Below are 13277 nucleotides of genomic sequence, written 5' to 3'. Positions count from 1 at the left end.
AAATCAGACACCTTAAATTAGACATTGGAATTCATGTCACACACACACACACACACACTTGTGATTTATAGAAAAAGAGACACAAAAACAGAGCTTGAAAATTAGGTGACAAGCCGCTTTCGCAGGCTGTCGGTCAAGCGGCGTATGATGCAAAATGACAGGCAGGATAGCAGGCGGGCAGAGAGGCAGGCTGCCTCGGTAATGGCACACACACACACACCTGCAGCCCACAGGACACTTCACACCAATGTGAAATGAACTAATGGAGCTGCAGGACATTATGTAAAATAAACGACAGAGAGGAAAAAGACAGGGCAAGGTCAAAGGATTCAAGAGAAAGAGAGAGGGAGAAAAAGGAGACACTAATGCCATGCGAATAAAGGACAGAAATTAAATTGGGGGTGATTAGGATAAGAAAGAGAAAGTAGAATGAGATGATGATTAGCTGTAATCTAAGTAGCAGAGAATGAAATAAGTAGTGCCCTCACAATCCGTCTGAATGGCAGGTTTGGCCTCGCGAGTGATTAGACCATTCTGAGCCCTCTTAGAAAGTAGGAATCAGGAGAAAGGCGATATCAAGACAAAGAGGGACTTTAAGGAGAAGGGGGATACTGTGTGAGTAAGTAAGTGAGAGGACGTGATAAAGAAAGATAGGGAATGACTAAGTAGCTTCGATGTACATGAGAGGTGGCGGCTGCACAAAAAAAGAGTTAAAGAGAGGAAATGTTTAAAGGTGAGCGAAGCAAAGTGGGTCCGTTTTGCCAGAGCGCCACTTCAGCCAGTTATCTGTTTTTGGTATCTGACCTCGCAGAGGGGTTTGGCCTTATTTGGCAGCCCCATTTAAAGTGGGATGTGTTCTTGTGGTTGTGTTTTTTCTGCACACCTTTTAACTAGATTAGTAGATTGGTTCTTACTCCTATAGACTGAAAGTGCTCATGTAAGACCGTCGAAAACAGGGATGCAAAGTCATTTTACCTGCTGGGCCACATACAACCCACTGTAAGGTGAAGTGGGCCAGACCAACACAAACATTACAAATAAGGTTCTGGTCGATCGTTGCTCAGACTGTCCTGTTATTATATATTTAGAGTATAGTTTTTCATTAATTCTTAGTAAATGTCCTTATGCTTTTGGTGTAGTGTGAGTGGCAATGGGCGGAGAGGGTCTTTATTATTAGAAAAAGCTCTAACGCTTATAATAAAATACAGTTAAAACTTCAAAATTTATTCACTCAGTCACATTTTCTAAAGCTGTGAAGTGGGCCAGATTGGAATATTTGCCAGGCCCATTTTGGCCCCTGGGCCTTATGTTGGACACCTGTAATCTAAAAGCATTTTCAGCTTAAGCCCTTAAAAGTTTGAACCTTTTTTTTCAATTTTTTCCTGAATTTTTTTGTTTTGTTCATTCCCTGATTCTCTATCCTCTGATAAAATAAAACAAATAAAATATGAATTTGCAAATATCAGTTTAGATTTGTGTATTATTTGCTACATCTGGCATTTATTTATTTTGCAGTTTATTGCTTAAAAATATATTCTGCAATTTATTGTAATTTTTTCAGGAAGAAAAACATCACGTCAAGTCAAGTCTCAAAAACTCAGAAAAAAAAATCATGTATCAAATGTAATACACTTGGTATTACCAAAAAATAAATACATAAATAAATAACCAAAGTTGTGTATAGTTGGAGGAGACATAGGTGTAATCGTGAGTCTTAGTTACGTCGGTCTCTAACTGTGGGGCGGCAGACGAAATATAAACAACTAATAAAAAGTGTGAGGTGTGTTTGATCAGTCATATAATATTCTGTGTTGTGTTTTACACATTTCCGCCTTTTAATTATGCTTACATGCTCCTCTGTGTTTAGTTTTGCTGATTAATTTAATATGCCGCCAACCTGCCGGGGCCTGCAGATGAAAATTAGCACGTGTGGCTAAATGTGGTATATTTACATGATGAATTGAAGTGCTAATGTTAACTAATATGCAGGGTCAAACATAGACATAGTTCACAGATGGATGGATCCAGGAAACACACATTAAACCTGTACGAAATTATCATTATTATTATTTATTTAAAAAGGAGGCTCTCATTCTTTTTATTTATTTTTTATGTTTCATATTTAATTAATAGAGATAATTGTACAGTTATGATTGAAGGTCAAAAACCTGTTTTGAAACCTCTTTAGGGCCACGATTAAAACTCCAGCATGTTAGCTATTTATACGTTTGTTGGCATAAAGAAGTACATTCTGAGAATCGAACATCTTATAAAACAGCTACAGCATTTTTGAAGTGCAGTATTTAAATATTTCTTCAGGTTATTAAATTACACAGATTTTCAGAAAGCACTTGAATGAATCAACTGCTGTTGGAGTCCGTAATTAAAATTTTTGTGTGCCAAAGGTGCTCTGTTGTATTGAGATCTGGTGACTGTGGAGGTCATTTGAGTGCAGAGAACACGCACAAGAAGCCAGTTTAATGTGACTTGAGTTTTGGCACATGATGCATTATCCTGCTGGAAGCAGTCATCAGTACACTGTGCTAATAAAGGGACATGATCAGCAACAATACTCGGGTATTCTGTGGTGTTTAAACGCAGTCAGTTGGTATTCCACGCACCATTACACCAGCAGCTATCACGGTTCTGGGTCATTTTGACCCAGCATTTTCTGTTTCAGTTTATTCTGGTTTAGGGTTTTGTTCTTAGGTTTTGTGTTTTGCGCCCTCGTGTTTAGTGTAGGTTTAGTTCAGTGTCAAGTCTGCGTCTTTGTGAATTGTTTCCTGTTTTACTTTGAAGGCCCATGTCTTATGTCAGTGTTCTAGTTTTGCTTCCTCTGTCTCGTTAGGTCTAATTTCTCCCAGCTGTGTTCCCACCTGTTCCTTGTTCCCTCATGTGTATTTATTGTGTGTCCTCCAGCGCTCAGCGTCGCGTCGTACCCTCAGAATCGCCTGTGTGTTCTTGTCTTAGCATTCTCAGTTTGGTTTATGTTTTGTTTTGTGCCAGCAATAAAGCTGAGGTTCTTTGAGTTTGCCATTCAGTCTCCAAGAGTCCTGCATTTGGATCCTCACCTCCGCCTGCCCGCACACAGAGCCCTGACAGCAGCAGCCTGAACTATTGATACAAGGCACTCTTACATGTTGTTTACACCAAATTCGGACCCTTCCATCCGAATGTCGCAGCAGAAATCGAGACTCACCAGACCAGGCAATGATTTTCCAGCCTTCTATTGTACCATTTTTATTGAACTGATCTGGTTAAATAGCTCACTAAACAGTATATGGTTTGTGGGAGGAGAGTTCTCCCACATTTGTGCTCGCAACTGTCTCAGAAATCTTGGAAATACCAAATCCCACAAAATGATCAAAACATCCAGCCCTCAGTGCTTCACTGCAGCGCTGTTCTTTTTACTCTTTACTCAGAGAGAAAGACTTTAAGAGCGGTTCTTCAATATGAAATATCATTTTTAAAAAAGCTTTGAGCAGCGAGCTTTGTAGTTTTGGGGATTTTTGGAAGATACTGCTAATACAAGAGGAAACAGTGCACTCGCATTGTCAGCTACACTCCAAGAGCACATTTATTTAGGGCACGGTCTACGGCATCCATGCTCTCTGTAATGACACCTCAAGTCACGCATTTCAATAGTTTGTTTTTTAAACAGCCTCTAAGAACAGAAGGCACGGCAGAACGAGCTGTTTCAAATTTGACTACACGGGCAACACGTGTTAGTAGGATGACATCATCCTTCGTTTTGGTTCACGCGAACCGTCGCGTCGCCGATAATAAAAAATTACATTACATTATTATAAAGAGTATCGCCAGCCTCATCTGTTTAAAGTGAGGACGTGTGTGAAAGAAGAGGGTAGTATAATGTCAGGTAAACCACATGTTGCACTCATCCACACAAATTTAAAACTCAGCAGGTTGAAGCTGCAGTCATCAAACAATGATGGATTTTGATGGAAGTGTGAGGTTAGAGATGAATAGTGCATTAGCCGCCGGTCATGCCTGAAAATACCTTCATTACCGAGTTGAGTGTATGAACTGTCAAAGCAGGGAATACGCCAGGCTTCAGCCTGCTCACACACACAAATGTAAACACTCGACTTTTCTACTCATTTCCAGCGTTGCCAGCCCCTCCAACGTCACTTGACACTGCAATGTTGTTAGCATATAATCGCAGTGAAAGGTAGGTAGTACATCCTTTCTCCCCCTCTGGGTAAGAAAGTGGTGGAATAGGGAAGACTGGCTTTGATGTGGAGTGGAGGTCGTGCACGTAACCCGAGCGCTGCTCTGCTTCCTGCATGACTAACATGTGCATATGCAGGTTTATATAATTAGTCCGTGCATGGGTAAGATGTTCCACAGGGGGCAAATAGAAGAAAGCACAAAATACTGAATCTTCTACTTTAAAATCGAAGATCGTGTGAAGCGAAGCAAATGAGCGCTAACTGATTAAAAGTTTTCTTTTCTTGGTGCTGCTGTGAATTATGGCCCAACATTTCACATCGGTTTTTGCCACAGTTTATCTAAAATGACAAATAAGTAAACAAGACAAGACGGAATTAAAAAGCAATGTAAATTTTTTTAATCAATCCAAGTCACAGGAGACCTTTGTCTACAGTTATGCCTGTAACATCTTTTTTTGCCTTATGTTGGACCAACAAACCCCAATAAAGCTGAAAAAAAGAATAAATAAGAACATGGATGTAAGCTGGTTTTAAATATGTACTTTTAGCTCAAGCCTCCTTCCAGACTGCACCTGGCAACCAGTCATTCGTGGACGGTAATTTTGAAGACTTTTAATTTATTGCCATGGCCATCTTTGTTTAGTAACCAAATGGATCACATTTTAATCAGAAGTAGAGATGGGCAGTTATCTGCTAACAGTACCAGCTGCTAGCCTTTGCTGGTAGATCATTTTAAGTTGGATTCCAGTGAAATTTGGTACACAAGTTCGTGTTTATCATTTGGTCATCCTGATCACTGTCACATCCCAACTCTCACCTGCTCAACGTGTTGCTCTCTGGCAGGTGTTACAGGTTCCTGAAAGCAAGACAAACAGACCCAGCTTCTTCTCAAGTGTCATGACCTCTCCCCCTCAACACCACTACCACCTCATCTTCCATTTCTCCTTTACCTCCTTCCTGCAATAATTTCGCTCTTGTGCAATATCACAGCCAATAGAGCAATATCTTAGATCATCAGAATCCTTTGTGTAATAGTGTCTATTGTCGGTTAAGTCATTGTGAAATTGCAAAATTCTTGAAACTCACTTGTTGTTATCACATTACATGGTTACCATACCTTGCGTAGATGGGAATTGATAAGAATTTAGCAATTTCGATTCCATTATCAATATCACTTATTGATTTGATTCTCTTATCGATTCTCCTTGTGTTCTCACTGGCTCTGCTTTGTGTAACCACTATCATTAAGTAGCATATCAAAGATATTACATTCCTGCAAATTAATTCTTGCTGTGTGGTCAAATGTCTGTGCATGTTGGGGGTATTTCTCTGATTTTTTTTGGAGGCTGCAGCCTGACTGCTCATCAGTTTGTTGCCTGTTCAAGTTCAATGTCTGGCTGCTGGGCTGGGGTCAGGGTAGCATTAGCAGGCTGTCTGGCTAACTTAGCATTAACATGCTATCTGTGCAGATGATTGCAAGGAGTGAAGTTGTGTTTACAAAATAGTGTACTTATTTCTGTCCTGGATGCAGTTTGCGCTTTACCATCACAATATCATTCTTTTGTGCAATAAAAATGAAAGCAATGTCCATATCCATGCTGAAAACTACACCACTGTTTTCCTAATCCTGCACTTGAACTGAAATCAGCTAATTGTAGTACAAGTGCAACCAATAAGCAGGATCATTAGGCCAGCAAACTAATGGTTCCAAGGAATTAGCATTCTGGGAACTGGTTCTCAATTCCCATCCCTGCTATACAATATAATATATAGTACATTTTAAATAGTTAAATGCAAATGACTGCATGTTTGTTCTTTATTTTTCTTTTTGCTTCTGAAGGTGTAGCCTCTCTGCAGTTTTGTTATATGTTGCATAATAGCAACAAAAGACTTCTAAGTCTAATTCTAATCTCCTTGTAGCACCATTATCATGCTTTCATTTGCATAAAATTTTCTTTTATGCTCAAATACTCAAGATTTCCATTTAAAGGTGGACTCAAATACAGACCAAACCACAGAGTAAAACAAAAAGCGAGCTTTATTAAAACCTGATAATTAAAGTCCACAGAAGCAACAAAAGGTAAACAAGTCCAGAAGGGAGAAAGAAAAGCCCCAAATAACAGACAACACACACATTTAGACATGAAGCCTGGAAACGCTGAAAACTGACACAAGGGAACCGGGAAGTACAACAGACGATCCAGCAAAGACAAAGAAGCAGACGGGAATATTTATACACAGAGGGCTGATTAGGGAATCAGAAACAGAAGGGCAACGAGATGCTAGTGAAAACAATCAGGAGGCAAAACTTCCAACATGAGAACAGAAAGCTAAACTGAAACTCAAACACAAATGTGTTCAATAAAAATTGAAAGCAGAAATCAAAGATTTAAAAAAGGAACCGTGCCAAATATCTGCAAACCTAAAGAGATTTCCATCAGCTGCACTGCATCTTGTGATTGCCTTAACGGTTATTAGTTAAAGCTGGCATGCTAACAGGTTAAACTGAGATGAGGGCATGGTCAGCTTTTATAATAACAATAAGAAATTCTATTTTTTTGGCACCTTTAAGACACTAAGGTTCACCTAATACAACATCAGAATAGCAAGAATAATAGGAGAGATTAAAACCTTGGAATAATATGTGAGTGTAAAACATGTCAAACACTATGGTTATAGTTGACCCGCTGATGTGAACAGATGAGTTTTCAGCTGTGATTTGAACTGTGTAATAGAGTCTAGTTGACGGAGGTGAAGTGGAGGTGAGTTCCAGTGCAGCTAAAGGCTCTGGCACCCGTGGTGTTAAGTCTGAAGCGAGAGGGGCTCAGGAGTGGAGCTTAGGCTGAGCAGAGAAAGGGTGTGAAAGGATGATGGAGGTCTGAGAGTTATGGAGGGGGGTGCCATGAAAGTGAGGAGCAGGATGTGTTAGGGAAAAGTGAGTGAATGAAGCTGGATCATCATAAATGTAATATGATTGGGTGAGTTCTGAACCATTTGAAGTTGATTAAGAAGTTCTGAGGGGGATAATCCAAACAAGAGGTGGCCAGGTCGCGACCCAGAACTTGTGAGGTGTTGAGAAAGAAAAAGGGCGTAGACTAGAAATGTTGCGTAGTTGGAAGAAAGCTGAATGTGAGACATTATTAATGTTGGCGGTAAAGGAGGGAGAATGGCTCCAAGATTTCCGAAATAAGCAAAAGTGTGGACTTGAAAACATGTATAGAAACAATATTGACTTTATTTTGAAAGTGAGTCTAAGCATCAGTGTCTTACACGCATGTTTTAAAGAACTTCTGGTAGTTCTTTATACAGCTTAAGGTGAGATCTCTATTCTAGTCGCCCTTTAACAGAAGGCCTCATTGTGGACAGACTAAAAAAGGCTGCTGACACGATGCTGTTCTCATTACAGCAGCTCTGTCACGTCTCCTCGGAGGGAGGACGTTTGTAAATAATCCATCGTAACTTCTTTCTCCTGATAAGTTGTTTGGTGGTTTTACATGACTGACCTTCCCTTAACCGCTTCGTGACTCCTGGAGCAAAAAAAGAGCTTTCTTTTTTTTTCCCTTGCAGAAAAATGTTTTGACTCCTGCTGCAAAGTTGCTACCCTGCAATAAATATCATTGAACCAGGTGGCCATCTTAATTGTGCACTCAGTAGCATAGTAAATGTGATGAGGCTCTCTGATTATGAATGTCACCTTGTCTGTGTTAGAATATTCATAAATATCTTTAAGATATCAAAAGGGTTTGCATCACATGCGCTCTGTGACTGAGCCACAGAGTATTGGTGCATATTCTGTGGTGCAGTCAGACAGCATTAAAGGAGGATGGTAAACTCTGAGCTACAGACAAGACTATATTTGTTTCTCTGGCTTGCAGGAGCTGGATACGCTCCATAATCATCTGTGCCCTACCTTCCAGTTCTCTCTCATGCTGTATGACTCATGACCTTATTTGCTGATTGGCTCTGTGTATCTCGTTTCCAGGACGACCACTCCATGTTTTTCCAGTTTGGTCCAGCCATCGAGCAGCAGGCCTCCGTCATGTTGAACATTATGGAGGAGTATGACTGGTACATCTTTTCCATAGTCACCACGTATTACCCTGGTTACCAGGACTTTGTCAACAAGGTAAATAAATACAAAAAACAGACGCTTTCAATTATACTGCATCATGAATTTGTTACTATGTAGCCAATGTGTTAGACAGACTGTACCATGACCTAAAAAATGAGTCTTTGTCAGATATTTGCTTTAATAATGCACCAAAAGGCACCGACAATGTGCAGTAAAAAAGATGGACGTAGCTACCATTAAGTGACATCACTCATTGGTTTTGACTTGTGCATTTTGAAGCTTCAGCAATTTGTCTTGTTGGTTTTATTTAGTCACACCTTTATGAAGGTGTGGATTGCTAAGTTATTGCCTCACAGCAATGAGGTCCCAAGTTCGACTCCACCACCTTTCTGTGTTGGGTTTGCATCGACAAGAACACCCAGCCTCGTCCTGTGGCAGCTGGGATAGGCTCCAGCCCCCCCCCCCCCCCCATGGTCCTGATAAGGATAAGCAAAAGAGAATGGAAGGAGGCTGCCTTATAGACTGTGTAAAAGAAGGACAAAGATTCTTGGTTGCAAAAATGGAGCCAATGCAAAAGTGCCTTGAGCTGATGTTGTGATGGGCAAGAAGGCAATTTCACAGTCAGACCCACCCCTGCCCATCACAGCTGTTTTTTTTTTTGTTTATTTGTTTTATTACTCTGAGATGGCAACGGTGAAATTAATTTAGAGGCTTCAAAACGAGACAAGATTTCAGAAACAAATGGATAGGGTCACGATAGCTACATCCATCATTTATAGAGAGGCTATGGGGAGCTCCTTGGGCTTGACCTGGCAGTCAGACGAACCACACTCCTAACTTCAGGGTTGAATCAAATTTAAATGAATGAAGTATGAAAAAATATAATAAAACAAAATTCCCTGATTGGTCAGTAAAAATCTAGCGATTGTTTTGGTTGCTAACGAATCAGTTAGCCATAGTGTGCATGGAAAACACTGACTTGTTCGCAAACACTCGCCAGCTACTCTTCGTGCAGTAGTGAACTTGTGGAAAGTGCGACATAAATTAGAACTGGAGACATTTCAAAGTAAAATTCAGCTGCAATGCTGAAACAAAAACACATTTACGTAAAAGTATCTTATCTGCCTTTATCCAAAATATACAACTACTTGATAATAAGTTGAAATCAGAAATATAAGGAGGAGTATTATCTGCAAAGATAAATGTATTCCTGTGATAAGAACTGGTTTATAATGGTCATCACGTTTTTCAACCTTAGATTCATCCAACAGATATGTTTCACACTGGGTATTATTACTTTTGTCTTTTGGCTACCTAATATAAGAAGCCTGAGATTAATGTACTTCCTTTAATAAGATACATTCTCCTTTTAGTCTCCTTTTTTTGTAATTTTTGTTTTTTTTTAAAGACAATGAGCAGTTGGGAAGGTGATCCTATTTCTGAGAACATGATTGCCACAAATTCAAGTTTCAAAAAATGATACGATTTGGAGTTCGGAGTGTGAAGAACGTGGGTTGCTAGTCCTATTTTCTGATTGCTTCAATGGTAAAAAGCAGACAGGCCTTTTGAATTTTGCTGCTCGGTGGTTTCAGCCTTCTTATCTGAAGACCAAGAACGCACTCTTTAAAGAGGATTGTGTGAGATCCTGAATCACTTTGACCATCACACACACATCTGAGCAGAATAAAAACTTTATTGAAGCCAAGCTAATCACATTTTGTAATAACAATTCAGCAACGGCAATGTCTTTCCTTTGAACAAAGTTAAAGAAACAATCTGTTTCTTTAAAAAAAACATAAAGAGGGTATTTGGAGTCTGGTACTTCTCTGGGGAGTCGTATTATCTTTATAACATAAACTCTGTGTGTTTGGAAAATAAGAAAAAAAGCCCAAAGAAAAAACTGATTGTATTTCTATAGTCACTTTGCATGAGCATCATAAATCTCGTTGTGCTCTCCTCTCTCAAGCAAATTTTAAAAATGTTTCGAAGACCCAAATTTTCTTCCTTAAGTACAAAACAAAGTTAATGCTGTGATGAGAAGTTGCCTATTTTTAATCTCGTACAACTCAGTTTGAAATGATTCCCTTGAGGAACAGCTATTATCAAAAGCTGCAATACTTACTGCATCCAAGTGCCGTATACTGTTTCAGTTAGAGATCTATACATACAGATTTGGAGACAAGCTAAATAAAAACTCACGTCTTCCTGCGTTGCTCATTTATCTGTTTACAGGTGAGCACGGAAAAATAAAACCAGCACCATCTCCTAGAGAATTTTCTTTCTGTGTGAAGATATAGCTGTAATATCTGGGAAAAGGAGATTACCTAATCTTTTTTTTACCTAATCGACCATGGCTTCCTCCTCCCAGGAGATGTGTAGAGACTAACTGTTTGGCAGTCTCGAGGTTGGAGGAGGAGACATCTCAGTCAGTTTTGTTCCAGTATATCTCCTTCACAACTACACTGCATGTGTGCAGCCCACGCGTCTTCAAACAATCTCCTGCTTTCTCTCCAGGTCCGCAGCACCATCGAGAACAGCTTTGTAGGCTGGGAGCTAGAAGAAGTCCTCCTACTGGATATGTCCGTGGATGATGGCGACCTCAAGATTCAGAACCAGCTAAAGAAACTGCAGAGCCCTGTCATTCTGCTCTACTGCACAAAGGAAGAGGCTACCACTATTTTTGAAGTGGCTCATTCTGTGGGCCTCACAGGTTACGGCTTCACCTGGATTGTGCCCTCGCTTGTGGCTGGTGATGCAGACCACGTTCCCTCAGTCTTCCCCACAGGTACACCCAGACACCAGAGCAGAAGAAAGTCTGTCAAGATTTTAAATTTTAGGTTTATGTGTCATATGGTTGAAATGGACCTATTAGATTGATTTGCAGCAACATAATTTTATTCCTGAACGCTGATCGAGCCACATTTGAAAAGATTTTGTGTGATTCATAGATAAAACCCTTTTTTTTTTTTCATATTGTGCCTCGATTTATCCTCTTTAAGAAGCAAGCTGTTTCAGCTGTTCACCCTTTAAATCATCTTTCTTCTGATTGGCTGTCCCCTCATGTTACCGACATGACCAAATGAAAAATATCCCATCTCTTTGGCACCATGCACATGCTGCAGTAGAAAGAGTCTGAAAAACTCGAGCAGTCTGACACATAAGCTCTCAGCTCACATGGATTATTTGCACTTGACCTCGTTATTTGAAACTTTGGCCATGTTTAATATGAGCATTTCCAACGTGAGCAAGGGAAAGCATAATACTTCAGTTTCAAGGTGTATTTTAATGCAGCCCATTAAAAATAGAATGTATTTATTTTAGTATCACACAGGATATTTATCGTGATGCTTTAACCTGAGTGAAAGATCCACCTCGTTCTCTCTCTTCTTGTAATATTAGTAGATTTCTACTGTTTAGAGTTTCGTTTCTAGAGTTAGTCGAGTCAGGAGGACACTTGCGATGAAGCGGGGCTGAACTTTTCATTCTTTATGTTTCCTAAGATTTCTAAACTTCCAGATTAACACGTGTTAAACAGATTTAATTTATCTGTGTTTATTTTCCATGAATTCTGATCAGTTTTTCAAGAAACTGTTGAGCAATAATCCATTCCGCGTTGTCGGCACGGGCCAAAGAAATGTTGCCAACATCTCTGAGGGGGAAGTTCTGAGTGACTGAGCTGCCAGTTCGCATCCCCAGGCGTATGTGGCAGCGCTGAGTGGGGGTTTTACGCTCACAGCCGACAGGTTTGCTGGGCAAGGATTTAGTATTTATGCATCAGAGTGCATTCAATGAACTACATTTTTCACATATAGTTTGGAAATAATGGGAAGGCTTGATTGCGTCATAGCTTGGCTCGTGCGTAGTATTCTGCCATGTAATTCAGAGTGGAAACACCAGAATGCAGTTCGAAAGCTTTATTGAAAATACAGCAAGTAATGCACCGAAACGTGGAGCTGGGTCTGAGCAGAGATAAGCGGCCAGAAGTTCTGTGAAGGGGAGGAGAGGAGAGGAGAAGATTATCTGAGAAGGAGAAGAGCTGCACAGGTATGATTGTGGAGTGAGTAATGGAAACAGTTTTACTCGCGAGCTTCTGGTCCAGAAAGGAGGTTTTCTGATGGAAGTAGGGTTTTGCGAATCCTTCCAATGCAGGGTGTGACTGAGCAGTAGCCGGGGCTGGAGACAACGCTGACCTCCACGAAACGTCAGATGGGAAACAAAGATAGGAATTTAAACGAGGAGTGAGTTAACTAGAAGAGACAGAGCAACAGTATTGAGTTACTTGGAAAACAGGTTCCTGATTTCCAACAAGGAGAGTCTGATTACACTGCAGAAATCTGTCTGTCTAACCAAGTCTTACAATCTTATATCCAGCCAAAAAGTCTTTTAGATTTTGTTTTGAGAGTGATATGTTAAGCATGAGCACAGGGAATAGGATTATTAATCTCGTTTTGAGAATATATGTCTTTTACTTCTTATTTAGTATATAAATTCTAAAAGTAGTTGTTTGAGATGACATTTCCAGCTAGAAATCTTGTTTCAAGACCTCTTAGTAACATTTCACACACTTATACACCACTTGATTATAGTCTGGATCTTCTCAAATAAATGTTTGTTTTAATATATTTAGATAGCCAGTTTTTGCAGTGTACCACCACAGAGGTTAAGACAGTGTGGTGAAGATCTGCTGCCAGATAAATCTGCTGCCTTCAAATACTGCTGAGTTGATTGCATTTAATCTGAGAAGTAGTGGAAAGGACTGACTAGACGACAATACCCCACCTAAAGGTGGCGCGCACCACTTTGCCTGAAATTCGAGGACGTGTTAGAAAAGAAAAGACAAAGGATAACCCGGCCTGCCCCTTCCCATGACGCTCTTCATCGTGGGGTCTTTGGACGGCTATTCCTGTGCTGCATCATATTTTATACTGGCCATTCATCGTTTTATTCTGCCTCACTAACTGTCAATGTTCATAAAAATTTCTTTGTTCCTTTAAACCAGATCAATGAGGTCTGAA

The 13277-nt window shown here is 40.1% G+C and overlaps 1 protein-coding gene across 5 annotated transcripts in view; it reads left to right on the top strand.

Annotated features, from left to right (window-relative positions):
- grin2bb (glutamate receptor, ionotropic, N-methyl D-aspartate 2B, genome duplicate b) overlaps positions 1 to 13277 on the top strand; it is a 135971-nt gene that overhangs the window by 65841 nt on the left and 56853 nt on the right. For all 5 annotated transcript variants that reach the window (XM_086296001.1, XM_086296000.1, XM_086295999.1 and 2 more), the window contains exons 4-5: positions 8173 to 8316; positions 10777 to 11047. In XM_086296001.1, coding sequence (XP_086152127.1) covers positions 8173 to 8316; positions 10777 to 11047 — 415 coding nt within the window. The remainder of the gene's footprint in view (positions 1 to 8172; positions 8317 to 10776; positions 11048 to 13277) is intronic.

The sequence above is a fragment of the Aulonocara sp. 'chitande type north' Nkhata Bay genome, linkage group LG6, assembly GCF_057382095.1.
Source record: "Aulonocara sp. 'chitande type north' Nkhata Bay isolate Kocher_YH1m ecotype deep benthic linkage group LG6, A_spYH_male_GT1.1, whole genome shotgun sequence".
In the NCBI taxonomy this organism is placed as follows: domain Eukaryota; kingdom Metazoa; phylum Chordata; class Actinopteri; order Cichliformes; family Cichlidae; genus Aulonocara; species Aulonocara sp. 'chitande type north' Nkhata Bay.
This window is presented reverse-complemented; position numbering and strand designations above follow the sequence as displayed.